This window comes from Entelurus aequoreus, linkage group LG16 (genome assembly GCF_033978785.1).
Source record: "Entelurus aequoreus isolate RoL-2023_Sb linkage group LG16, RoL_Eaeq_v1.1, whole genome shotgun sequence".
In the NCBI taxonomy this organism is placed as follows: domain Eukaryota; kingdom Metazoa; phylum Chordata; class Actinopteri; order Syngnathiformes; family Syngnathidae; genus Entelurus; species Entelurus aequoreus.
In genome coordinates, this window is record NC_084746.1 from 7,269,599 (window position 1) to 7,297,268 (window position 27,670).

General features: G+C 38.0%; 1 protein-coding gene across 3 annotated transcripts in view; it reads right to left on the reverse strand.

Moving 5' to 3' along the window:
• The window catches only part of LOC133631551 (netrin-G1-like), a 266,186-nt gene that overhangs the window by 205,033 nt on the left and 33,483 nt on the right, over positions 1-27,670 (reverse strand). For all 3 annotated transcript variants that reach the window (XM_062023859.1, XM_062023858.1, XM_062023857.1), the window contains exon 2: positions 19,178-19,773. In XM_062023859.1, coding sequence (XP_061879843.1) covers positions 19,178-19,423 — 246 coding nt within the window. In that variant the 5' untranslated portion in view covers positions 19,424-19,773. The remainder of the gene's footprint in view (positions 1-19,177; positions 19,774-27,670) is intronic.

Here is a 27,670-nt window from a genome sequence, read left to right on the forward strand (position 1 = left end):
TCACAGATATTTATCAGCTTACTTTGATGTCCTCAAAAAAAGGAGGAATACGCCTCTGGAGAGCAAAATAACGTTAATCAGGTGGCCAGAGGCGGGAGTCCAAATAAATGTTGATCCGCGTCTGCTGGGAGCATAAATAATATACTGTTTACTACAAAGTTAGCCTGCATCAACTTCAAAAAGGTTGACGTCGTCGAAAGTTTAGAGCCCGTTTGATCATATTATAGTATTTATAGTCGTTTTAGATCAGTGTCACAGGTCCCAAAACTGTGTAATAAAATTGTGTTTAGAAGTTTAAAAAATGCTTTAAGTAAGCAACATCGTTTGATGTGTCTGTAGCTTTAATGCTAATGAGCTCAAAGTGAGCTCTATTGGTCTTTCTCCAGACCTGCCGACATGTGCACATTTTTCATAATAACAAGGAAATGTTCCAATCAATGCTGATTCTAGGGCTGCAACTAACGATTGATTTGATAATCGATTAATCTGTCGATTATTACTTCGATTAATCGATTGATAATCGGATAAACGGGACAAACTACCTTTCCAGTATTTTATTGGGAAAAAAACAGCATACTGGTGCCATACTTATTTTGATTATTGCTGTTTGTACATGTTGCAGTTAATAAATAAAGGTTTATAAAAAAATTAAAATAAATAAATAAAATTACAAAAAATATATTTAAAAAATGCCCGATTATTACTTCGATTAATCGATTGATAATCGGATAAACGAGACAAACTACATTTCTATCCTTTTCAGTATTTTTTTGGGGAAAAAACAGCATACTGGTGCCATACTTATTTTGATTATTGCTGTTTGTACATGTTGCAGTTAATAAATAAAGGTTTATAAAAAAATTAAAAAAAATTAAAATAAATAAATAAAATTACAAAAAAAATATTTAAAAAATGCCCGATTATTACTTCGATTAATCGATTGATAATCGGATAAACGAGACAAACTACATTTCTATCCTTTCCAGTATTTTATTGGGAAAAAAACAGCATACTGGCGCCATACTTATTTTGATTATTTCTGTTTGTACATGTTGCAGTTAATAAATAAAGGTTTATAAAAAAATTTTTAAAAATTAAAATAAATAAATAAAATTACAAAAAACATATTTAAAAAATGCCCGATTATTACTTCGATTAATCGATTGATAATCGGATAAAAGAGACAAACTACATTTATATCCTTTCCAGTATTTTATTGGGGAAAAAACAGCATACTGGTGCCATACTTATTTTGATTATTGCTGTTTGTACATGTTGCAGTTAATAAATAAAGGTTTATAAAAAAATTAAAATAAATAAATAAAATTACAAAAAAAATATTAAAAAAATGCCCCTGCGCATGCACATAGCATAGATCCAACGAATCGATTACTAAATTAATCGCCAACTATTTTTATAATCAATTTTAATCGAATTAATCAATTAGTTGTTGCAGCCCGAGCTGATTCCAATACCGATCATCCACGAGTGAGATCAGCTAACACCAATCAGATGTGTTAAAGGGGTCCTATTATGATTTTTTTTTTGTACATTGAAAACTAGAGATGTCCGATAATGGCTTTTATGTCGATATCCGATATTCCGATATTGTCCAACTCTTAATTACCGATTCCGATATCAAGCCATACCGATATATACAGTGGTGGAATTAACACATTACTATGCCTAATTTTGTTGTGATGCCCCGCTGGATGCATTAAACAATGTAACAAGGTTTTCCAAAATAAATCAACTCAAGTTATGGAAAAAAAATGCCAACATGGCACTGCCATATTTATTATTGAAGTCACAAAGTGCATTATTTTTTTTTAACAGCAGCTTGGAATTTGGGACATGCTCTCCCTGAGAGAGCATGAGGAGGTTGAGGTGGGGGGGGGGGGACTGGCGTGGGGGTATATTGTAGCGTCCCGGAAGAGTTAGTGCTGCAAGGGGTTCTGGGTATTTGTTCTGTTGTGTTTATGTTGTGTTACGGTGCGGATGTTCTCCCGAAATGTGTTTGTCATTCTTGTTTGGTGTGGGTTCACAGTGTGGCGCATATTTGTAACAGTGTTACAGTTGTTTATACGGTCACCCTCAGTGTGACCTGTATGGCTGTTGACCAAGTATGCCTTGCATTCACTTGTGTGTGTGAAAAGCCGTAGATATTATGTGATTGGGCCGGCACGCAAAGGCAGTGCCTTTAAGGTTTATTGGCGTTCTGTACTTCTCCCTACGTCCGTGTACCACTCCGTACAGCTGCGTTTTAAAAAGTCATACATTTTACTTTTTGAAACCGATACCGATAATTTCCGATATTACATTTTAAAGCATTTATCGGCCGATAATATCGGCAGTCCGATATTATCGGACATCTCTATTTAAAACACTTCCTTGTGGTCTACATAACGTACAATGGTGGTGCATAGATTTTGTTTTACAGACTATTGTCAAGCTGCTTTCTGACTTACCATATTTTCCAGACTATAAGGCGCACTTAAAAAAAAAATGTTCCCCTCAAAACTCGACAGTGCGCCGTATAACCCGGTGCGCCTGATTTAAGGAAAAATTCTGGTTTTGCTTACCGACCTCGAAGCCATTTTATTTGGTACATGGTGTAATGATAAGTGTGACTAGTAGATGGCAGTCAAACATAAGAGATACGTGTAGATTGCAATATGATGGCAAAATGACTCAAGTAAACAACGTCAACATTTTATATGTTCCATTGAAAAAATAGAAAATTATACAGGGCGCTCAAAAATCGATCAAAATCTTTTAGTACGTCTTTGGTAAGCTACGAAGCCGCAGAACTAGATGGATTGTACTGTGCTTCAACATACGAGTATTATTATGCTGTGTGTATTGTAACGATCTGGGTGCATGGTGATGCGGGGGTCGTTCTCCCAAGATGCAGACGGACTTCGGACACAGCCTGCAGGTAGGAAATTATTTATTTTAGCAAAAAATCAGGCGGGAACAAACATAAGCGTGCTCCTAGCACGGAAGGCAAAAGCTAAGGGGGCTAGCGTGGAAGCTAATGTACCAAAATAGGAATCAAACCGTTGTCAACTGTTGCGTGTAGCAAATTAGGAAGCCAGACTTACTGACGGGAAAAGGCAGCATTAAATAGCGCTCTGTTCAGTGCTCGGGAAACAGGTGAGCGTCCCGAATACCAATCAGAGACAGGTGGAAACAATAAGCACCCATGGTAACTGAAAACAAACAACGGTGCACAAAACAGGAACTGAGGGAGTCCAAAACAAACAGAACATGATCCGGACAACGGTAAGACAAGGTAAGACATTATCTGCCGTTTTGTTTCGCAATACTATGCAAAAGCAACTTTCCTTACCTTCTGGTACCTGCTGATTTGTATTTGGGATCTGCATAAATCCTGAAAAATTGCGCAGGTCCACTTTTGTAGTCCGTGCCGACGCTGTAGTAGATAAGCATCTTCTTTTTCTCTATCGTCTTGTTATGGGACATTCATCCTCCACTGTTGCCATTTCTAATATAAAGTAGAATTAAGTTCTTACTTATATCTGTCAGTAAACTCGCCATGAAAGCGCTAAAACATACCGGTGTAGTGAGTTCACATTATTCACCCAAGGAACTTTAGTTATTAGAGTTCCAGTCGGACGGTTTTTCACGGGACACATTTCCTGTGTTGTTGTTTCCAAACCATCGTCTGGCGGCGGTTTGGCTTCAAGCGGGAAGATGTTGAACAGACAACCGTAATATGTCAAGTATGCGGCGAAAGCGTTACCACAAAAAGTAGCAGCACTGCTAATTTGTAGCATCATTAGAAAAGTCACCCGCTAGAGCAGACCTGGGCCACATGCGGCCCGTTAAGCTTTTCAATCTGGCCCGCCGGACATTCCCAAATAATTTTTTTTAGATCTTTAAGATGGAAAGTGTAGCTGCCATTATGATGATGTTTTCTAATGACCGTAAGTCTTCAACTATACAAAGTAGGGCTGTGAATCTTTGGGTGTCCCACGATTCGATTCAATATCGATTCTTGGGGTCACGATTCGATTCAAAATCGATTTTTTTTCCAAAAATAAAAATAAAAAATAAAAATAAAAAAGTTTACAAATAATAAATAAATAAAAAATCGATTTTTTAAAAATGAGAATCGATTTTGAATCGCACAACGTGAGAATCGCGATTCGATTCAAAATCGATTTTTTTTCAAAAAATAAAAAATAAAAAAATAAAAATAAAAATTAAAAATTTAAAAAAAATTTAAATGTGTACAAATAATAAATAAATAAAAAATCGATTTTTAAAAAATGAGAATCGATTTTGAATCGCACAACGTGAGAATCGCGGTTCGAATTCCAATCGATTTTTTCCCACACCCCTAATACAAAGTATTTCAATGGTTGGAATCTGCGCTTATGGCTGATATACCAGTTACTATGGTAATCTAATTAGTTACTTTGGAAATCTAATTAGTTACTATGGCCATCTAATTAGTTACTATGGTCATCTACGTCACAGCAGCTCAGACGAGGTACCAAGCAGTGTGGGCGGGGAGTGTTTCCACAGACGCGGAAGGAGATTTTCACAACAAAGTTCCAAAGCTTAGTGATATATCAGATGTATCAGATTGTATGTGGGTTTATTTTGTACCCTTCGCGTTCATATTTCACTGTTTGTTGCATTTTTGTTGCGTTTCACTTGATTGTAAAATATGTCGATCGAAAGGGGGTGTGACGTTCATATTTTGTCAATAACTAAAGTTCCTTGGGTGAATAATGTGAACTCACTACACCGGTATGTTTTAGCGCTTTCATGGCGAGTTTACTGACAGGACGGCGTGGCGAAGTTGGTAGAGTGGCTGTGCCAGCAATCGGAGTGTTGCTGGTTACTGGGGTTCAATCCCCACCTTCTACCTTCCTAGTCACGTCTGTTGTGTCCTTGGGCAAGACACTTCACCCTTGCTCCTGATGGCTGCTGGTTAGCGCCTTGCATGGCAGCTCCCTCCATCAGTGTGTGAATGTGTGTGTGAATGGGTAAATGTGGAAATACTGTCAAAGCGCTTTGAGTACCTTGAAGGTAGAAAAGCGCTATACAAGTATAACCCATTTATTTTTCATTTAATATTCAGTGTTTTATCCTTCACAGAAAAATGTAAAATTCCATTACGTTTTTTAAAGCGGTCTGTCATAACGTTTTTAGCATTCAATCAGACATTATTGTGAGGTTTTGCATTAGTGTTCCTAAAAATAGATATACCCCAGACACATTTTTTTCTCTAAATGTGGCCCCCGAGTCAAAATAATTGCCCAGGCCTGCGCTAGAGAGTGAAGAGTGCTTGAAACTCCGCTTGTCAACATCTCCGTTCGGTGCTACACCCACAAAATGCTGAAGCAACCATTTCCACATCAACACCGTATGAAACAACTAGTCAACAACAGAAGGAGATAACGTCCGCAGGAACCTACCACATAGCGAAGGACATACACTATTTGATTTCAGATTATGCAGCTCATTTCTATTTGACACTTATTGAAATATCTTGTGTGACATCATGCACAAAAGTGCACTTTGTTTGTTTTAAACTATTGTAGTGGCGTTCTGTACAAAAAGTGCACTTTAATTTAGTGTTGTTTTGGTATGTCATCTTAGTGACATCATGCACAAAAGTGCACTAATAGCTTGTTTTAAAATGTCTCTGACAATCTTGCACTTTCTGTTTTGGAAATGACATGAATGTTTGTGCCACTGCTTAATAACTGTTTAATAAATACACTTTTAGTTGTGATTTCCCTCTCTGCATGAAAGTTTAAAAGTAGCATATATTAATGCAGTATGGACAAGAATGTTTTAATGTAGACACATAAAATCATCATACTGCTGTGATTATATGCATCAAGTGTTCATTCAAGGCTAAGGCAAAATATGGAGATATATATCGTGTATCGTGACATGGCCTAAAAATATCGAGATATTAATAAAAGGCTGTATCATCCAGCCCTAGTCCCAGGTGAGCATTTTCTTGCTTTTCTCCTGTCTCAGTTTCAAGTTCAGTCACTTAAATTTAAATCATGCTCCGGCGTCGAGCCACCAGCGTACGCTACTCCGGCTCGTTCCTCCCCCTGCGAACCCTGTTAGGTAGTGTGATGTGTGCCTCAAAAACAAAATCCAACCTCGCCAACGGCAAAGACTGTGAATGGCAGGCTTGTAGAACATTACTTTTTGTGTGTGTATAGGACTCGTTTCGTGCTCTCCTCTGATTTCAGATCAACATTTGCAAAACAAATGAGTGTTGTAATGCTATCGATTAGTTCCAGCTGCAATAATAAATGCATGTTTTAAGTATGTTTTATTTGTTATTTTGCACTAAAAAATAAATTATAATTTTTTTTTTTTTGTTTAATAATTTATTTTTTAGTGCAAAATAAATAAATAAAATTATTAAACACATTTTTTTTGTTTAATTAAATTAGTGCAAAATAATTTATATTTGTATTTTTTATTATATTTTATTTTTTGCTGTGATGAGGTGGCGACTTGACCCCCGCCTTCTGCCCGATTGCAACTGAGATAGGCTCCAGAACCCCATGCGACCCCGAAAGGGACAAGCGGTAAAAAAAAATGGATGGATGGATTTTTTTTTTTTTGCAATGAATTTGTTTTGGTACACCTCATCACAGCAAAAAATAAAATAAAAAATAAAAAATAAAAAATAAAAAATAAAAAATAAAAATAAAAATAAAAATAAAAATAAAAATACAAATACAAATACAAATAAAAATAAAAATAAAAATAAAAATAAAAATAAAAATAAAAATTATTTTGCACTAAAAAATTACCGTAATTTCCGGACTATAAGCCGCTACTTTTTCCCCTCGTTCTGGTCCCTGCGGCTTATACAACGGTGCGGCTTATATACGGCCTGTTCTTCTCCGACACCGACGAAGAGGATTTCGGTGGTTTTAGTACGCAGGAGGAAGACGATGACACAATGATTAAAGACTGACTGGTTATTTTGATAACGTACAGGCGAGCACTTTGTATTACTTTGCACCGTTGTATTATTTGCACTCTGCATGAATGCTGTTCGCCATGTCAAAGATGTGAAAGTTTGATTGAATGATTGAAAGATTTATTGTTAATAAATGGGACGCTTTGCTTTCCCAAACAGTCATCTCTGTCCCGACAATCCCCTCCGTGGTAGCAGGAACCCCTATATACTACGCTAATTACACATCAAAACCCTGCGGCTTATAGTCGGGTGCGGCTTATATATGGAGCAATCTGTATTTCCCCCTAAATTTAGCTGGTGCGGCTTATAGTCAGGTGCGGCTTATAGTCCGGAAATTGCTGTAATTAAACCAAAAAAATGTGTTTAGTAATTATTATTTTTTATTTTGCACTAAAAAATAAATTATTAAACAAAAAAAAAAAGTGTTTTATAATTTATTTTTCAGTGCAAAATAACAAATAAAACATACTTAAAACATGCATTTATTATTGCAGCTGGAACTAATCGATAGCCCCACCTCATCACAGGGCCAACACAGACAACATTCACACACTAGGGCCAATTTAGAGTTGCCAATCAACCTATCCCCAGGTGCATGTCTTTGGAGGTGGGAGGAAGCCGGAGTACCCGGAGGGAACCCACGCAGTCACGGGGAGAACATGCAAACTCCACACAGAAAGATCCCGAGCGCAGGATCGAACCCAAGACCTTCGTATTGTGAGGCAGACGCACTAACCCCTCTTCCACCGTGCTGCCCATTCCCAACTCTCTTTGGTGCTAAAACATCAAATCTAGGCATGAACTGAAACCAAAAAGCAGACATTTCCCTCCCTGACTTTTCGCTGAGAAACTTCCAAATTTTGAAGCCTGATTTGTTAGAAATCAGCTCTTTTGAATTATTAACGCGCCTTCCATGCCAGACTCCGTAGCTCATGACTATTTCAAGCAGAGCAAAAAATAAAGCAACTTGGTTAAGCAGCAGACGAAAGGGTCTCAGGCGGGGAGGGTGACCATCCATCCAGGCTGCTCGGGCCCCCCCGCCTTGACATGCGCCATTAGGAGGAAAACCAACTCCTCTGGAAGCTGATTCGACGACTGCAGGCGACTCTGTGACTCGCTAAGAAAGAGTTCATTTACATCAGGGGTCACCAACCTTTTTGAAACCAAGAGCTACTTCTTGGGTACTGATTAATGCGAAGGGCTACCAGTTTGATACACACTTAAATAAATTGCCAGAAATAGCCAATTTGCTCAATTTACCTTTAACTCTATGTTATTATTAATAATTAATGATATTTACACTTAATTGAACGGTTTAAAAGAGGAGAAAACACGAAACAAAATGACAATTAAATTTTGAAACATAGTTTATCTTCAATTTTGACTCTTTAAAATTAAAATTGCAACCGAAAAAAAGAAGAGAAAAACTAGCTAATTTGAATCTTTTTGAAAAAATTAAAAAAAGAATTTATGGAACATCATTAGTAATTTTTCCTGATTAAGCTTAATTTTAGAATTTTGATGACATTTTTTAAATAGGTTAAAATCCAATCTACACTTTGTTAGAATATATAACAAATTGGACCAAGCTATATTTCTAACAAAGACAAATCATTATTTCTTCTAGATTTTCCAGACCAAAAATTTTAAAAGAAATTCAAAAGACTTTGAAATAAGATTTAAATTTGATTCTACAGATTTTCTAGATTTGCCAGAATAATTTTTTTGAATTTTAACCATGATAAGTTTGAAGAAATATTTCACAAATATTCTTCGTAGAAAAAACAGAAGCTAAAATGAAGAATTAAATTAAAATGTATTTATTATTCTTTACATTGAAAAACATTTATTTACTTGAACATTGATTTAAATTGTCAGGAAAGAAGAGGAAGGAATTTAAAAGGTAAAAAGGTATATGTGTTTAAAAATCCTAAAATAATTTTTAAAGTTGTATTTTTTCTCTAAAATTGTTTTTCTGAAAGTTATATGAAGCAAAGTAAAAAAATTAATGAATTTATTTAAACAAGTGAAGACCAAGTCTTTAAAATATTTTCTTGGATTTTCAAATTCTATTTGAGTTTTGTCTCTCTTAGAATTAAAAATGTCGAGCAAAGTGAGACCAGCTTGGTAGTAAATAAATAAAATTTAAAAAATAGAGGCGGCTCACTGGTAAGTGCTGCTATTTGAGCTATTTTTAGAACAGGCCAGCGGGCTACTCATCTGGTCCTTACGGGCTACCTGGTGCCCGCGGGCACGGCGTTGGTGACCCCTGATTTACATGCACCTTTCATCTCCAAGGTGCTCCCGAGAAGCCCTGGTGGTTCGGGTCAGAGGTGTCAGTCTGCCCATGTGCCAGCTGACACATCAAACCAACAGGAAGCGTTCTCGGACTCGGGATGGGCGATATGTCCTAAAATCTACATCGCAGCCTCTTGTGATGACCAACTTCTGACCGAATGCAGCTGGAGAGAAACAAGCGGTAGAAAACGGCTGGATGGAAAAGTGATTAGGTTTTTGATCTCAACTGTAACCTGAAAAAAAAACATTCAGGCCATGCAACAATAACAATTAAATATTCAAAAATGTGTAATAATAAAGTCAATAGTACAAAATAATCAGAAAAAGTTGGAATAAAATTGTTTTGTGATTACAAAAAATATCGATCTGTAGTATCGACCATTAACTGTTCCTATACTTGGTATTAGAGATGTCGGATAATGGCTTTTTTGCCGATATCCGATATCCCGATATTGTCCAACTCTTAATTACCGATTCCGATATCAATCAATCAATCAATGTTTATTTATATAGTCCTAAATCACAAGTGTCTCAAAGGGCTGCACAAGCCACAACGACATCTGCGGTACAGAGCCCACATAAGGGCAAAGAAAAACTCACAACCCAGTGGGACGTCGATGATATCAACCGATACCGATATATACAGTTGTGGAATTAACACATTATTATGCCTAATTTCGTTGTGATGCCCCGCTGGATGCATTAAACCAACCTTTTTGTAGCTGCGGACCGGTCAACGCTTGAAACCGGGGGGGTTTGTATTTTTATTTTTCCATAAAGAAATACAATCATGTGTGCTTACGGACTGTATCCCTGCAGACTGTATTGATCTATATTGATATATAATGTATATATTGTGTTTTTTATGTTGATTTAATAAAAAATTTAAAAAAAAAAAAAAAAAAATTTAAAATATATATGTATTTTTTTTTATTTCTTGCGCGGCCCGGTACCGGTCCGCGGCCCGGTGGTTGGGGACCACTGCATTAAACAATGTAACAAGGTTTTCCAAAATAAATCAACTCAAGTTATGGACAAAAAATGCCAACATGGCACTGCCATATTTATTATTGAAGTCACAAGGTGCATTATTTGTTTTAATATGCCTCAAAACAGCAGCTTGGAATTTGGGACATGCTCTCCCTGAGAGAGTATGAGGAGGTTGAGGTGGGGGGGTAGGGGGTAGCGGGGGGTGTATATTGTAGCGTCCCGGAAGAGTTAGTGCTGCAAGGGGTTCTGGGTATTTGTTCTGTTGTGTTTATGTTGTGTTACGGTGCGGATGTTCTCCCGAGATGTGTTTGCCGTTCTTGTTTGGTGTGGGTTCACAGTGTGGTGCATATTGGTAACAGTGATAAAGTTGTTTATATCACCACCCTCAGTGTGACCTGTATGGCTGTTGACCAAGTATGCCTTGCATTCACTTGTGTGTGTCAAAAGCTGTGGATATTATGTGACTGGGGCGGCACGCAAAGGCAGTGCCTTTAAGGTTTATTGGCGCTCTGTACTTCTCCCTACGCCCGTGTACCACTCCGTACAGCGCCGTTTTAAAAAGTCATACATTTTACTTTTTGAAACCGATACCGATAATTTCCGATATCACATTTTAAAGCATTTATCGGATATCTCTACTTGGTATCATTACTGTCAATATTTGTATTGATCTTCCCACCCTTGTTTGAATTCAATTTTGTAGCTTCCGGTCTACAGTGTGGCATTTTTAGCTATCCCTTGTCCTCTAGTCACATCGCATCGAGTACACCTTTATCCGCTTGTCTGTGTCAAATTTGCAGGAGTAAGAGTATCAAAAGCTCTATCGCCGGCCAAATGTACGTATATCATTTATCGTGTATATTGTTTGTATCGCCCAAACCCTGATATGGCCCATCATGACCTCAAGGGGCTATCAACCATGCAACATGCCAATGCTGCTAATCAATAACACACCACTTTGTGCAAATATGCTTTAAGAATTTATTTCGCAATAAACAAAAAAGCACTAAAGTGCATAAAAATAGCAGGAAGAAGCACTTACTGCTTACAAGAAGTTGAACAAAGAGAAGAGTGTTTTATTGACTATGCAGCACCATGCACCACGTCGTCTATCCCCACTAATGCACCGAGCTACTCAAGTTCCCACCGTTTGTTTTGATGTAAATCTCCCCGTCCTTTCCTCTCATCCGACGGCGGCATTAAACGTCTCAGTGCCATCTGGAGCCACGGGAACAAACGCGCTGCTTTTTAAAACGCCACATTTTAATTGGTAAATATTTACTAGCGGAGGCGCTCTCAGCGGGCATTCACACGACTCGTGATGAAGCGATATATCATTTTTTAAAATTTTTTTTTTAAAAACGCCTCGGGGTGTCCCACTGCTTTCTTTGATTGGGGATTTTCAGATAAATGCAACCTGTGGCAGAAGTGTTGACAATAGCTGCTAAATAACTAATGTGGTCTCCAAGGTGATGCTATGCTGAGGTTATTACCGTTGCTTCATGGTATTTGTATTACTACACTACTCTAAAACTCATCTCAATTTATGAACATGAGGTTCATTATGTGGGTAAAAATAAATATTATTCTAAAAGTAGGGTTGTACGGTATACCGGTATTAGTATAGTACCGCAATACTAATGAATCATATTCGGTACTACACTGCCTTTGCTGGTTTATGAGCAGACAAGCATGTTCGGCAGCGCACAATCACAGAGTACTTACAAGCAGACACAGTGTGTAGACAGGAAATGGAGAACGGACGCATTTTGGCTTAAAAACTAACGATAAAGGTGAAGTTATAACACTGAAACGCCCTCAGGCAGATGGGCTTTAAGACATGGCTAGCTAGTTAGCGGCTAAAGTCCAGTCGCTGTCGGCAGTGTTTTAGCTACTTCTAAATTACTAATCCTTGCCTCCGTGGCGACAAATAAAGTACGTTTCTTACAAGAATCATCCCTGCAGGACGAGGAATAGCTAAACATGCTTCACTACACACCGTAGCTCACCGGCGTCAAAATGTAAACAAACGCCATTGGTGGATCTACAGCTATCATCCACTGTAGTGATACCAAGTACAAGAGCGTATCTGGTCGATACTGCTATGATTACTGTGGAGGGAAAGTGCAGTCAGTGCTGCCTGTAGGAGGAAAAGTCACCGCCGCTGTCCATGGTACTGAGGACGAGCACCAGCAGGCAGGTGCGGGGCATGTGCTGACGGCGAGACATAGCTGGCAGGTGATTAGATTTCACAGGTGGTACGTGTTAATCTAATCATCTGTTGTCTTTAATAGTAAGCGGCCGGGAGCAGAGCGAGAAAGAGGATTGGGAGTGACGGCAACGTCACGACATGCTGAAAAACATTTTGGAAAGATCTTGTAAAAAACCATTCAAACTTTGTTAAACCTGCACGCTTGGCTCTTGTGCCGTGTCTACAGTGGAGCTGCTAGGAAGCCACTTCCACAATTCTCGCTCGCAGTCCTTGAGGTGAAGGCTAATTCGCTTTTAGCGTAACGTTAGCTCACTGTGCGGTGTGTGTGTGTGTTACGGACAGCAAAGCCCTGTCCGTCTGAGAGAAAGACAAGCATTATTGACCTACAGTTAACAACTAAGTTATTTCACTTGACCTTTTTCTGTGTTGATTGAGCTGTGTTGAAGCAGCAAAAGAGGACATTATGTTAAATGAAGAGTTTCGGTCTCTGATAGTTGATATAATAATGTAACTGCATCATAAAGCCTACATGAACGCCATGGTGATGAATAGTCTCTCCTATTGCTATTGTACCGTATTATTCGGACTATAAGCCGCAGTTTTTTTCATAGTTTGGCCGGGGGTGCGACTTATACTCAGGAGCGACTTATGTGTGAAATTATTAACACATTACCGTAAAATATCAAATAATATTATTTAGCTCATTAACGTAAGAGACTAGACATATAAGATTTAATCGGATATAGCGATTAGGAGTGACAGATTGTTTGGTAAACATATAGTATGTTCTATATGTTATAGTTATTTGAATGACTCTTACCATAATATGTTACGTTAACATACCAGGCACGTTCTCAGTTGGTTATTTATGCCTCATATAACGTACACTTATTCAGCCTGTTGTTCACTATTCTTTATTTATTTTAAATTGCCTTTCAAATGTCTATTCTTGGTGTTGGCTTTTATCAAATAAATTTCCCAAAAAAATGTGACTTATACTCCAGTGCGACTTATATATGTTTTTTTCCTCCTTTTAACACTACGTGAGTTGTGTGGTCCTCTGTTGTACTCTGTGTTTTTTAATTTTTGATATCTATTTACTGTTTTAATTGGTTTTTCCTTTTAAAATCGGGTTTAATCATATTTATTTTTATATTGTTTTTATATTGGTTTTATATTTATTTATTTTTTTGTTTTTTTACAGTCATTGGTGGAGCTAAGGATAATATTTGAATATTGTTTTTATTATTGTTTTTAATATTGTTTTTAATATTGTTTTGCAGCACTTTGGAAACATTTTTGTTGTTTAAATGTGCTATATAAATAAAGTGGATTGGATTGGATTTATTATGCATTTTCGGCCGGTGCGATTTATACTCCGGAGCGACTTATACTCCGAAAAATACGGTAGTACCGCGATACTAATGAATCATTTTCGGTACTACTCTGCCTCTGAAAAGTATGTCTGTATATTTCTACTATTCAGGTGAGTGGCATAATTTATCATCTAGAATAAACTTTCGAGCTCCGAGGCGTGACAGCAGCTCACCACAGCCGCTGATGTCAATACAGCCAGCACAAGCCGCTAAGAATAGTTTGTCTGCGTTAGCGCTTATAATAACAATATCACTAATACTTGGTTAATATTCAAGTCACGAAATGTAAATGGAGTATTATTTTTAGAGGGATTTATGGGCGGATTAGGGGACATCCTATTGGCTACGCCGTAAGCATACTTTTATTTACATTCATTTACGAGTTAGAATGCATTAAAAAATACATTAGTCATCATGTCTTTCATAATCAGGGTTTCCCGCAGCGCTTTGTTGTTAAAAATGGTGTTCCTGTTTTCTCTCATGTATGGAATCAACAGAAGGATGTTGTTCTGGCCCAAGGACTTTAAAGCGGAGAGAACCAAGCATCTGCCCAATTTCCAGACGACCTCTTTTTGAAGTGTTTTACAAACTCTTTTTGAACTATTTTATGGAACTCTTTTTGAACTACGGCCGCCTTAACAATAAAGAGCCACCGCCTAAACTAACGTCTTAACAAGCAGTACGTCTCTCTGCTGTGCTGCTGTCCCCCGGCATTGTCACACCCACAGAACCATCTAATTGGTTACACGCAGAGAGGTAACAGCCAATCAGCAGTGCGTATTCAGAGCGCATAAAGTCAGTGCTCACGGCACAGGCAGAGAGGAGAGACTCTCCCCAAATTATGATAAACACCTCCCAGTCCTCAACTCAACTACTGGTAACATCACTATTAGCCCGTTGACGTTCAAGAAACATAAGCGGCAGCTCAGCTCGCTCGCAGTCCTTGAGGTGAAGGCTAATTAGCTTTTAGTTAGTGCACAGTGCGGTGTGTGTGTGTGTGTGTTACGGACAGCAAAGCCCTATCTGTCTGAGAGAAAGACAAGCACTATTAACCTACAGTTAACAACTAAGTTATTTCACTTGACCTTTTTCTGTGTTGACTGAGCTGTGTTGAAGTAGCAAAAAAGGACATTATGTTAAATAAAGCGTTTCTGTCTCTGATAGTTGATATAATAATGTAACTGCATCATAAAGCCTACATGAACTCCATGGTGATGTATAGTCTCTCCTATTGCTATTGTACTATTTTTTTCCGCTATAGTTACATTTATAATTAGTAATGTAGCAGCCTAGTTTTGAATGGCAGGGTCCCTGCTATCACATGTTGATAAAAATATAACATTTACATAATACAAATCAACTACAGGCTTCCCAAATGCTGTAATAAATTAAGCATGATGTGTTGAACATATGTCAGCATGTGGCCCCACTTTTAACTCTTTTTTTCAAACGCTTATTGCAAACGCTTACTTACAGTAAGTCATTCATTTCACTCAGTAAGTCATTATTTAGTCATTATTGTGACTTAGAAAGTCATTATTTTGTCATTATTGTGACTTAGTAAGTCATAATAATGACATACTTAGTATCTCAGGTAAGTAAGACTCGTCAAAAAGTATCTATGTCGAGTGTGCAATACAACGGTGCTGCTTTTGTTTTGAAAAGCGCTGTTTGTATTACTTCCGTGTGGACGTATGCTCGTGCGCGATTGGGAGTGAATGTGAACAGCGGCAATAACAAATTACAAAATAAATTTAAAAAAACATCTATGTCGTTCGTGCAATACAACTGTGATGCTTTTATTTTGAAAAGTGTTATTTACGGGCGTATGTCCGTGTGTAACCTGTGAGTGAAGGTGCACAGCGACAAGTGATGCCCGGTTATCCCCGAGACGCTAAAAAGAGAAAAGTTGATGACAAATGCCGTGTTTTCAACAAGACATGGACTGCCAAGTATTTCTTTACAGAAATTAAAGGTAAAGCCGTGTGCTTAATTTGTGGTACACATCTTGCTGTGTTTAAAGAATATAATTTGAATTGAATTGAACTACACGACGAAGCACGAGGAAAAATACCGGAATCTGTCTGATGAAGCGCGCGCAAGGGAGGCTGATGCGTTGATGGTAAAACTGCAAAACAAATAAGGACTTTTTGCCAAATTTCACACCCCCAGAGATGCAGCCATCAGAACAAGTTTTGTCATTTCTCACAAAATCGCAAGAAAAAGTAAGGCGTTTTCTGACGGAGAGTTTATTAAGGAGTGATTATTGGACTCTGTTGCGCTGATATTCCCGGAGAAGAGGGGGCGCATTTGAGAACGTGTCACTCTCCCGACGCACTGTAACGAGGCGGGTTGAGACCATCGCTGGAAACTCGGAGCTTCAGCTGAAGAACGGAACGGCTGACTTTGACTGTTTTTCGCTGGCTTTGGATGAGAGCTGCGATGTACGTGACACCGCCCAGCTGCTCATCTTCTTACGTGGGATAACTGCAGACTTTGAAATCACGGAGGAGCTGGCAGCCATGCAGTCAATTAAAGAGACAACCACAGGTAATGACTTCTTCACATAGGTAAATGCGTGTTTGGACATGTTAGGACTGAAATGGGACAAGCTGGCAGGTGCGACAACAGATGGTTGTCCAAATCTGACGGGGAAAAATGTTGGACTTTTAAAGAGGATCAGTGTTTCCCACACATTCATCTATTTGTGGCGGCGCGCCACGAAAGAATTACGTCCGCCACAAATAAAAAAATAAAAAATTTAAAAAAAATTTTTAAAAATCTTTTTTTTTTGTCCTGTCCAGCTTCTCAGGCAAATCATATAGTTGATGTAGATGCGCATATAGGCTGTTTGGATTTACTTTACAAAAGAGAATTGTAGGATACTTCTCTTGTTGCCTTATTTGTATTTGACCACTACTGTTTTCTGTTTATTTGTTACTGACTGTGGCAGGACACCTCTGCCTCTGTTTCACTTTATGTTGCTGGTAAATAATATGGTTGTAGTAGTAGGCTAAAGTTAAATTATTTAGTATGCACTAATTAAAGGGACATTTTAGCTTTTATATTTTATAAGATATATTTTTTGTAAGAAACACAATTAATAAATATATTTCAGTGAGTAACTTATTGTTCATATCTGTATATAAATATGTACATAAAGTGTTGTAATTATATTGTAAAATGGATGGATGGATGGATGGATGGATGGATGAACGTTTAAAACAAAACTGTTATTATTAATTAGTAAGTATACATTTTTTTAGCCTTTTTAGAGAAAATCATATCATTGCAGTATATTATGCAAATTACTCGATGATGTCATGGTAACCACGCCCATAGCCACACCCCCACCGCCACAGGTATCTTGGCAGTTAATGGGACACACTGAGGATGCAGGATAAAGTGACAGAAATTGACATTTTTGCATTGTATTATACATCAGGAAGTGTTGTGTAAGACAGGGTTAAAAATAAAACCATCAAAAGCAATCTGCTTTTGTATAAAGTTAAGTTAGGTTAAATGAAATTATTATTATTATTTATCTTACGGTATATCAAAAATAATTTGAGCAAAATTTAATTGAAATATTGTCGGTGTGGCCCTCCAGCAGTGCTCAGGTTGCTCATGCGGCCCCCGGTAAAAATTAATTGCCCACCCCTGCACTGGAGAGACACCATTTTCTGGGGGAAACACTGATAATGATTGTGAACGGTAGGCAAACTTGCAAAAAATGTGCAGTTCCCCTTTAACACCTTTTTACACTTGTACAACAGTTAAAGGCCTACTGAAAGCCACTACTACCGACCACGCAGTCTGATAGTTTATACATCAATGATGAAATCTTAACATTATAACACATGCCAATACGGCCGGGTTAACTTATAAAGTGACATTTTAAATTTGCCGCTAAACTTCCGGTTCGAAATGCCTCTGAGGATGACGTATGCGCGTGACGTAGACCGGGGAACACGGGTATGCCTTCCACATTGAAGCCAATACGAAAAAGCTCTGTTTTCATTTCATAATTCCACAGTATTCTGGACATCTGTGTTCGTGAATCTGTTTCAATCATGTTCATTGCATTATGAAGAAGGAAGCTGAGCAAGCAAAGAAGAAAGTTGTCGGTGCGAAATGGACGTATTTTTCGAACGTAGTCAGCCACAACAGTACACAGCCGGCGCTTCTTTGTTTACATTCCCGAAAGATGCAGTCAATATGGAAGAACTCGGATAACAGAGACTCTAACCAGGAGGACTTTTGACTTCGATACACAGACGCCTGTAGAGAACTGGGACAACACAGACTCTTACCAGGATTCCTTTGATTTGGATGACAAAGACGCAGACGTGCTACTGTGAGTATGCAGCTTTGGCTTCTAAACATTTGATCGCTTGACCGTATGTGCGCAACTTTTTTTTGCGTATGTACGTAACTTTTTTAAAATATATAAGCTTTATGAACCTTGGGTTAGGTGAACGGTCTTTTGGGCTGAGTGATTGTGTGTGTTGATCAGGTGTTTGAATTGTATTGGCGTGTTCTATGGAGCTAGGAGCTAGCATAGGAGCTAGGAGCTAGCATAACAAACACGCAGGTGTTTTTATGCAGGATTAATTTGTGGCATATTAAATATAAGCCTGGTTGTGTTGTGGCTAATAGAGTATATATATGTCTTGTGTTTATTTACTGTTGTAGTCATTCCCAGCTGAATATCAGGTCACCCCCGGCTCTCACAGCATCTTCCCTATCTGAATAGCTTCAACTCCCCACTAGTCCTTCACTTGCACTTTACTCATCCACAAATCTTTCATCCTCGCTCAAATTATTGGGGAAATTGTTGCTTTCTCGGTCCGAATCTCTCTCACTTCATGCGGCCATCATTGTAAACAATAGGGAACTTTGCGTATATGTTCAACTGACTACGTCACGCTACTTCCGGTAGGGGCAAGCCTTTTTTTTTATCAGATACCAAAAGTTGCAATCTTTATCGTCGTTGTTCTATACTAAATCCTTTCAGCAAAAATATGGCAATATCGCGAAATGATCAAGTATGACACATAGAATAGATCTGCTATCCCCGTTTAAATAAAAAAAATTCATTTCAGTAGAACTTTAAGAGTATTAAAATGTTGCCAAAGTGTTTAAATCCAGTCAGAGTTTAACCAACACCTGTGTTCACTTCCATGAACGCGTTCATTAATCTCTGCTTGGGAAGCGACGTGTCGTCCCGCGTATCCCTGACCCGCTATGCGGCGTTCCTCATCCGTCGCCGTCGCCAGGGGAACAGGCGAGGTTGCCACTTACCAAAGCGCAGTACGTTTCGGGCGGATCTCCGCACGTGATGTTGGGGGGGTCGAGGGCCACCCGCAGGTACTTCGTCATGTCAGTGGCTTCGGGCTGACAGGCCATGTAGTCCCACGCCAGGCCCTCCTCCGTGTAGATCTGGGACTTGCACACGTCGTAGTGTCCCCAGGCCGCCGGGTAGTGTTGCATGGCGCGCGCCACGCCGCCGCACACGGCGTGCAGGGCGAGCAGAACGTTCAAAAGCATTGTTGATCTCACGGCGGAACTCCTTTTATTTTTAATGTTTTTTGTAAAGGAGTTCTGCGGCAGTGGTGAGAACGTTCTAGACCAGCCTCAGCTTTGAGCGGTGCAGTGCGGGCGCCTTAGGCAGCAGCGGCAGCAGCATCCTGTGACTCCTCAGCTGGCGGCTTCCGGCCACGATTAGCCTCCGTGCGCGCCGGATTCACCTTCAATTAGTGGCCACGACGTGTGGCAAGGCGTGAGCGGCGACTGGCGGGTCAGCTGGCGGTCAGATGCGATGTGCAAAGAGGACGCGGCTGTCAGCTCTCTCGGTTTGATCTGCTCGTGCTGGTGTTTACCCAGCCACGGGCGACGTCCTATAGAAAAGAGAAAAAGACAGTTTGGTGCCGTGTTTGTCAAATATTAACACTTCAGATGATGCTTAAGGGGAGTTAAATGAAAGCAACGGCACATTACCCAGCATGCACTCGCTACATGCACTGCAAAAAGTCAGTGTTCAAAAACAAGAAAAATATATAAAAATTTGAGGTATTTTATTTGAACTAAGCAAAATTATCTGCCAATAGAACAAGAAAATTCGGCTTGTCAAGACTTTCCAAAACAAGTAAAATTAGCTAACCTCAATGAACCCAAAAATACCTTAAAATAAGTATATTCTCACTAAAAAAAAAAAAGTAACTTAGATATTGGGTTTCACTATGTAAAGCGCTTTGAGTCACTTGAGAAAAGCGCTATATAAATATAATTCACTTCACTTCACTTCACTAATAACAAGTGCACTTTTCTTGGTAGAAAAAAAAAAGTGACCTTTTTTGCTCAATATGTTGAAAAATATTCTTAAATTAAGTAATAGCTAGTGCCATTATCTTGACATAATGATATGCGCTCGGCATTACATTTCTTGAAACCACAAACTTATACTAAAAACTACTTTATTGTTCTTAATGGAAAGGCAACAAGGCAACCGCTTGTTACTCTCGGTGTCTCCTAGCCGCTCAGGCAAATCATATGGTCTAAAAATGCATTTTTCCATCGATAACATGACATCATCGCACCAAGTGCTTGCTCTTTTAGTCAGTTAGTGCGCATATATACAGCCCGGCCCCCGGCCAAAAATGTTTTGATTGTAATTTTGAAGAATTTATCTGAATGTGCATGAACTATTTCTGTTCAAAATTGTTAGAAATGTCACATGTTGAATGTTTAAATATTAACTGTCAGTAGGGATGATGTTTGATAAGAAATTATCGAGTTCGAGCCTATTATCGTATCCTCTTATCGAATCCTCTTTTTGATTCTCTTATCGAGTCCAGATAGGTTGTTGTATATGGAAAGATATATATATATATGTGTACATACTTATATATGTATATGTATTTATATGACATAACATTTTTATATTCTATTATTATAATTATTATTATTATTATTAAGCATACAGTAAGTAATAAGAGGGGTGGGAGTACATAAGTTTTTACTTCTTCTCACTCCTTTTCGGATTTGTTTACATTAATGTTTATTTTCATTTCTTGTTTCTTTTGCTTTTTATTATTACTATTATTATTATTATTATTGTTTTTGTTATTCATTCTTGAATGGCTTTTTTGTTGTTTTTTTCAAAATTTGTTGTTTTTGTTTTGTCTACATGAATGAAATTAAATGAAATATGGAAAAAAAAAAAAAAATTTGGTTTAACAAAAGCTCACTTTTATTATATAAGAAACAAATTAAATCTAATAAATAAATAAATATTGACTGTTACCCCCCCTAAAAAAATAAAATTAAAAAAATAAATATTGACTGTTGTTACCCAAAGTATATTAAGTGGGATTTTTCAGAAAAACAAATACATACAGTAACACAAAAACAAGCTGTCTCTGTGATCACTATAGGTGTATAAATAATAATATAGTGTTAAATAAAATCAGTCCCTTGGGCACAAAACTGAAAATAATACAGCTCTCCAAAAAGTGCACTTCTGCTGCTATTTGACATAACTGTTTGCTATGATGCTTTGACATTTTTGCACTTTAAAGAAAATTCTATGAAGAGAAAAGTTGTTTGCAAATGTGGTGACAATGCTAAAAAATGAAAAGTTAAAGCTAAAAAAAGAAATACACTTTATTGAGTTAACATTATTTCTTTATAGGGGGAAAGATGTGATGTTATGAGCTAGGCTACGGAATATAACAACTACACTACCCAGCATGCAACGGGAGTGACGAGCATGCGCGGTAGCCCCGAAAAGTGTTGTTGCATGTCGTCACCCGGCAGCTAAGAATGAGGTTATGAGCACGCTGTGAAAGTAAACGTCAAGAACTCAGCCAACACGCCTCGTCTGCATTATTTATAATTAGACAGACAACACATATACAGTGTGATTTTGTTTTGTTTACAAGGAAAGAAAAACAAAAGTTAAAAAAGGGAGATCATGTCATATATGTTGTATATATATATATGTATGTGCTGCGGTTGCTTTAAGAACGTTGCGACAGCTGCCGTAAAGGAGTTGCGTTGCTAGCCTGGTTGCTATGTTTCCGGTTGGTCGTAAAAGTGTTGGTCATGTGTTTGTACCAGTGACGTGCCGTCACTAGAGGCAGGGGAGGCACGGCCTCACCTGCCATCATGGAAAGAAAAAAAATGTAAAAAGAAAAAAAAAATTAATTAAATTGTTATATGTATCCAGTGATTATACTAAAGTTATTTTCCATTTAACTTGACCAGTTTTAGATGATTTTTATTTTTATTTTCACATTTGCCGTTCAAATACTGAGAAGAGACGGTTGAGGCACGTCACTGCGTTGTGCCTCAACATGGATTGTGCGCAATGACTTGGCTAACTGCTGGCCTGCTGTGCAGTGAGAGCGTATTGCTATATGAATTATATTATACATTTCCATAGTTTAGTTAGCTGAGGTATATAATGTACAGTGTATTTTGTCAACAACTGCATGTGTGTAACGTATTTCTTGTGCTGAGCGATCATAAAACTGCTGCGAAGACGCACTGTGAGAGGCTCGCCTCATAACCCCGCCTCCTGGTGCCAAGCACCTCCGCCGCGGAACGCACCGCCCGACGGCAGCGCCACACCAACCAAAGCCCACACCCAAACCCTCCACGTGCAAGACCGAATCCACCCCAAAAAAAGTCACTTAACAAGAAGCCAAAAAGTGCAAAAACAACAATGCTCGCGCCGGAGGAGCTCTGAACAGGGACACAACATTAGGTACACCTGCAGACTGCAGCACGGATTTCATATTTCATTCATTTACAACTCCTCCAACACGAACACCACTGTTCCCACACTTATAAGTAAAGGTAAGACCATAATAACGTTTTTTTTTATTAAATGTGTTTTTTTGTGTGCTACAGTTTGTATGTGTAAAGTTAAAGTTAAAGTTAAAGTACCAATGATTGTCACACACACACTAGGTGTGGTGAAATTTGTCCTCTGCATTTGACCCATCCCCTTGTTCACCCCCTGGGAGGTGAGGGGAGCAGTGGGCAGCAGCGGCGCCGTGCCTGGGAATCATTTTTGGTGATTTAACCCCCAATTCCAACCCTTGATGCTGAGTGCCAAGCAGGGAAGAATGCTGGTATGAGCTTTTAACTGTTAACTGCTGCCAATCAAATGGTGAATAAGATACTCTATAGGGTTCATATGTTTGTAAATCTGACTGTGATGAAGTCTGTGCCTCACCAGTCATGAACCTCACCGCACGTCACTGGTTTGTACCCTGCTCAAATCTCTCAGTAAAGTTATTCATTGGCTTATACCTTTTGTTTTGAACTTTATTACACCTTGGAGCGCTTTTTCCGGTCCATTGTTTTTTTCCTGTTTTCCCTATCTAAGCCTAATGACTGAGCTATGTGACGTCATTTCTTGTGATGTCACACGGGGCATTTCTGGTCGGGACGGGATTCGTTCCGAGGGATTCGAATAAAGAACCAACTCTTTTTCTTTACTATAGTGGTCTCAATAACGGGTACCGGTTCTCAAAAAGGGATTCGAGTCTGAGGACTCGGTTCTTTTCTTATCGAACAACCGGGAAAACCGGTTTCGAGTATCAGTTTACTGTACTGTGCCAACTGTACTACTCTATGAGTACCTATTTTCTATTGTTTCATTGAAAATAAAACAGCAAAGTCAATTTGGCTGTCATCTGTTTTAATTATGAGATCATGATTTTTTTTTTTTCATGCTTGAAATAAGAAATTATTACTTAAAAAAAAGTAGTTTTATACTTGTGAGTGTTGATGACACAGCTTTGCAACAGTTGATATTCTAGTTTCGAGCATGTTTTACTCAATATAGGTCATCAAATCTCAGCAACAAGCTGTAATATCTCACTGAGATCATTTAGGACCAAAACCCTTAAAACAAGTAAAACACTCTAACATAAAATCTGCTTAGTGAGAAGAATGATCTTATCAGACAGAAAATAAGCAAATATCACCCTTATTTGAGATATCTCATTTTACTAAGATTTCAGTTTTTGCAGTGTACATGGTATAAAGTAAAAAAAAAAAAAAAACATGTGACAAAGTGATTTAATTTGATGCTGGCCCTCCGTGGCTTTACGTGCATCCCTGTGTAATAACCTCGACAAAATCATCGAATACAATTCGATCAAAGCCCAATCTCCATTTGATTTTCACACAGAAAGGGCTTATTTCCATCTGCCCAAGTCGCCGCATTTAAGTTATTGCTTTTCCAAAAACCGCTGCCTTCGTCGGAGCCCCCCGCCGCACGCTCCTGTCCCCGAGCCTTCGGAGGCATTTGGGGAAATATTAAAGTCAAATAGGGAGACAGAAATGGTCTATTTGAGGGATTGTACTTTTGGGCGGCGCAGCCATCACAAGGCATCAGTCAGTCGGGCCAACGCGCACGCTAACGGTGCCTGGCAGCAGTCAGCGGAGAGCCACAAAGTCACAACGCCCGCTCGGGGGGTGGGGGGGAGAAATGGCTTTAGTGGCTCTGGATTGTGTTTTTGCAGGTAAAAAGTGAGCATTCTGTCGTTGAGTGATAAAAGTCAATCAAGAGTATGAAACTCGTCACCGTGGACCACGTTCGGCTGACCTGACGTTAGTACTAGAGATGTCCGATAATGGCTTTTTTGCCGATATTCCGATATTGTCCAACTCTTAATTACCGATTCCGATATCAAGCGATACCGATATATACAGTCATGGAATTAACACATTATTATGTCTAATTTTGCTGTGATGCCCCGCTGGATGCATTAAACCAGGGGTGTCCAAACTTTTTCCACTGAGGGCCGCACACGGAAAAATTAAAGCATGTGGGCGCCATTTTGATATTTTTCATTTTCAAACCATAACAAAATATATGCATTTTTTATTCAGTGTTTCCCACACATTCATTTATTTGTGGCGGCCCGCCACAAAAGAATTACATCCGCCATAAATTTAAAAATTAAAAAAACAAAATAAAATAAAATAAAATAAGTTCTTTTGTTTTGTTTTTTATATTCCTTTCCAGCTTCTCAGGCAAATCATATAGTTGATGTAGATGCCCATATAGGCTGTTCAGATTTACTTTACAAAAGAGAAGTGTAGGATACTTCTCTTGTTGCCTTATTTGTATTTGACCACTACTGTTTTCTGTTTATTTGTTACTGACTGTGGCAGGACACCTCTGCCTCTGTTTCACTTTATGTTGCTGGTAAATAATATGGTTGTAGTAGTAGGCTAAAGTTAAATTATTTAGTATGCACTAATTAAAGAGGCAGAGCTTTAAGAGACATTTTAGCTTTTATATTTTATAAGATATATTTTTTGTAAGAACCACAATTAATAAATGTATTTCAGTGAATAACTTATTGTTGAAATCTGTATATAAATATGTACATAAAGTGTTGTAATTATATTGTAAAATGAATGGATGGATGGATGGATGGATGGACGTTTAAAACAAAACTGTTATTATTAATTAGTAAGTATACATTTTTTTAGCCTTTTTAGAGAAAATCATAGCATTGTAGTAAATTATGCAAAGTACTAGATGATGTCATGGTGACCACGCCCATAACCACGCCCATGACCACGCCCCCACAGGTATCTTGGCAGTTTATGGGAAACACTGTTATTTATTTTACCTTTAAGGGTCCCGGGGACCATAAAGGGTCTCAGTCATTAAAATGTTAAAAATAAGTCAGATTATTGTTTTTTTTAAATTATTTAACGCTTACAGTAAATCTCTATATCAACTTCAAGTTGATATAAAGTAATACAAATTTAAAAAAATGTTTTATGGCTTTTCTGTCAAAAACAACTTTGTTTTTTTATAGTAAAACTGAAATATGCAGTATTTAGTAATTAGAGCCCTAAAAGATCAATAATGCAAGACACCATTGATTTTAATTATTTCATATTTTTGAGTAATCCCAGTGAAAAGATAAATAAAAAATCACTAAATATATTTGGGATCCAAAAGGTGCCCCACTCATAAAGTGATACATTTTTATTAGGTTTTTCTTTTACTTTCAACACTTAAGTTACGAGATCAACTTCAGATATATCTGTCCATTTTATGCTGGAACTATTATTTTGTTTGTTTTATGCGCTTTTGTCAAAGAAAACGTTGATGTTTTTATATGGCTACTACACAATAGGGATGTCCCGATCCAGGTTTGTGCACTTCCGATCCGATACCGATGTTGTTTTTGCACTTCCGATCCGATACCGATACTGGCCGATACTGGCCTTATCCGAGCATGTATTAAAGTTTAAAGTTATTTAGCCTACTTAGTTGTCAGATTCATGTTGAAAAGGGTTTTAGTACTCTTGATAACAACTAGCCAGCTGAATTAGGTGAGTTTGAATAATACACAATGGAGATGTTGACATGCGGAGTTTCAAACACTCTTCATTTTCTAGCAGGGGACTTCTCAAATGATGCTACATATTAGCAGTAATGCTACTTTTTATAGCAACGCTTTTGCCCCTCACTTGACAAATTACGGTTGTCTGTTCGACATATTCCCACTTGAAGCCAATCCACCGCCAGACGATGGACCCCCCGCTGTTTTTCTCGGGAATTAATGAATTCTTCCTTCATTATTACCGCTCACACGGCTACGCTAGCATCACAGCTAACGTTAGCCATGCTGCTACCTCTCTGCTGGGAGAGGGCGTATACGTATGTGACGTATGACGTGACAGTATGTGACGTGTGTGTAATGCCAGCAGCTAAAAGCAACTGCGTGAGAACGTATACTCGACTGTGTTGAAGGTGTGCTGGAAAATGCGGAACGGAAATTAGGGAGCAGCAGAAAAGTGGAATGTATTATTTAAATCGGTGCGTTGGAAAACACGGACCGGAATTTTTTTTCAAACTGGATCTGTATCAGCATTTTCCCATGCCTTGCCGATACGCATTTTTTGGCAAATATCGGACATCCTTACTACACAATATATGCAATATTTACCACATAAAACATTTTAAAGTGAAATATTTGAAGTAATTGGGGCCCTGAAAATAATTCATTATAACATGGATTTTTTTGTCTTTTTTTTTTTTTTTTGAGCAATGGCAAAAAAAGAAAAATGAAGAAAGACAAAAGAAAAAAAACAGCCTGCATGGCAGCTTTTGTGTCAACATTGCAACTTTTTCTCGTTAGATTTCACCTCATTCCACAATACTAGGACCTAAATTATTCAATCTCTATATAAATGACATTTGTAAAGTTACAAAAGATTTAAAGTTAGTATTATTTGCGGATGATACAACAGCGTTTTGTTCAGGAGAGAACACACAGAAGATAATACAAATAATAACAGAAGAAATTAACAAATTAAAAAGATGGTTTGACAAAAACAGACTATCGTTGAATCTCAATAAAACTAAAATAATGCTATTTGGTAACAGTAGTAGAGAAAGTCAAACACAAATACAAATAGACGGAAAAGAAATTGAAAGAGTAAATGAAACCAAATTTCTAGGTATAATGATTGATGATAAATTGAACTGGAAATCTCATATAAAAAATATACACCATAAAGTAGCAAGAAACACATCAATAATGAATAAAGCAAAACATGTTCTGGACCAAAAATCACTTCATATTCTCTACTGCTCGCTAGTGTTACCATATCTGAGTTACTGTGTAGAAATATGGGGAAATAATTACAAAAGTACACTTCATTCATTAACGGTGTTACAAAAAAGATCAGTTAGAATAATACATAATGTTGGATATAGAGAACGTACAAACCCTTTATTTATTGAGT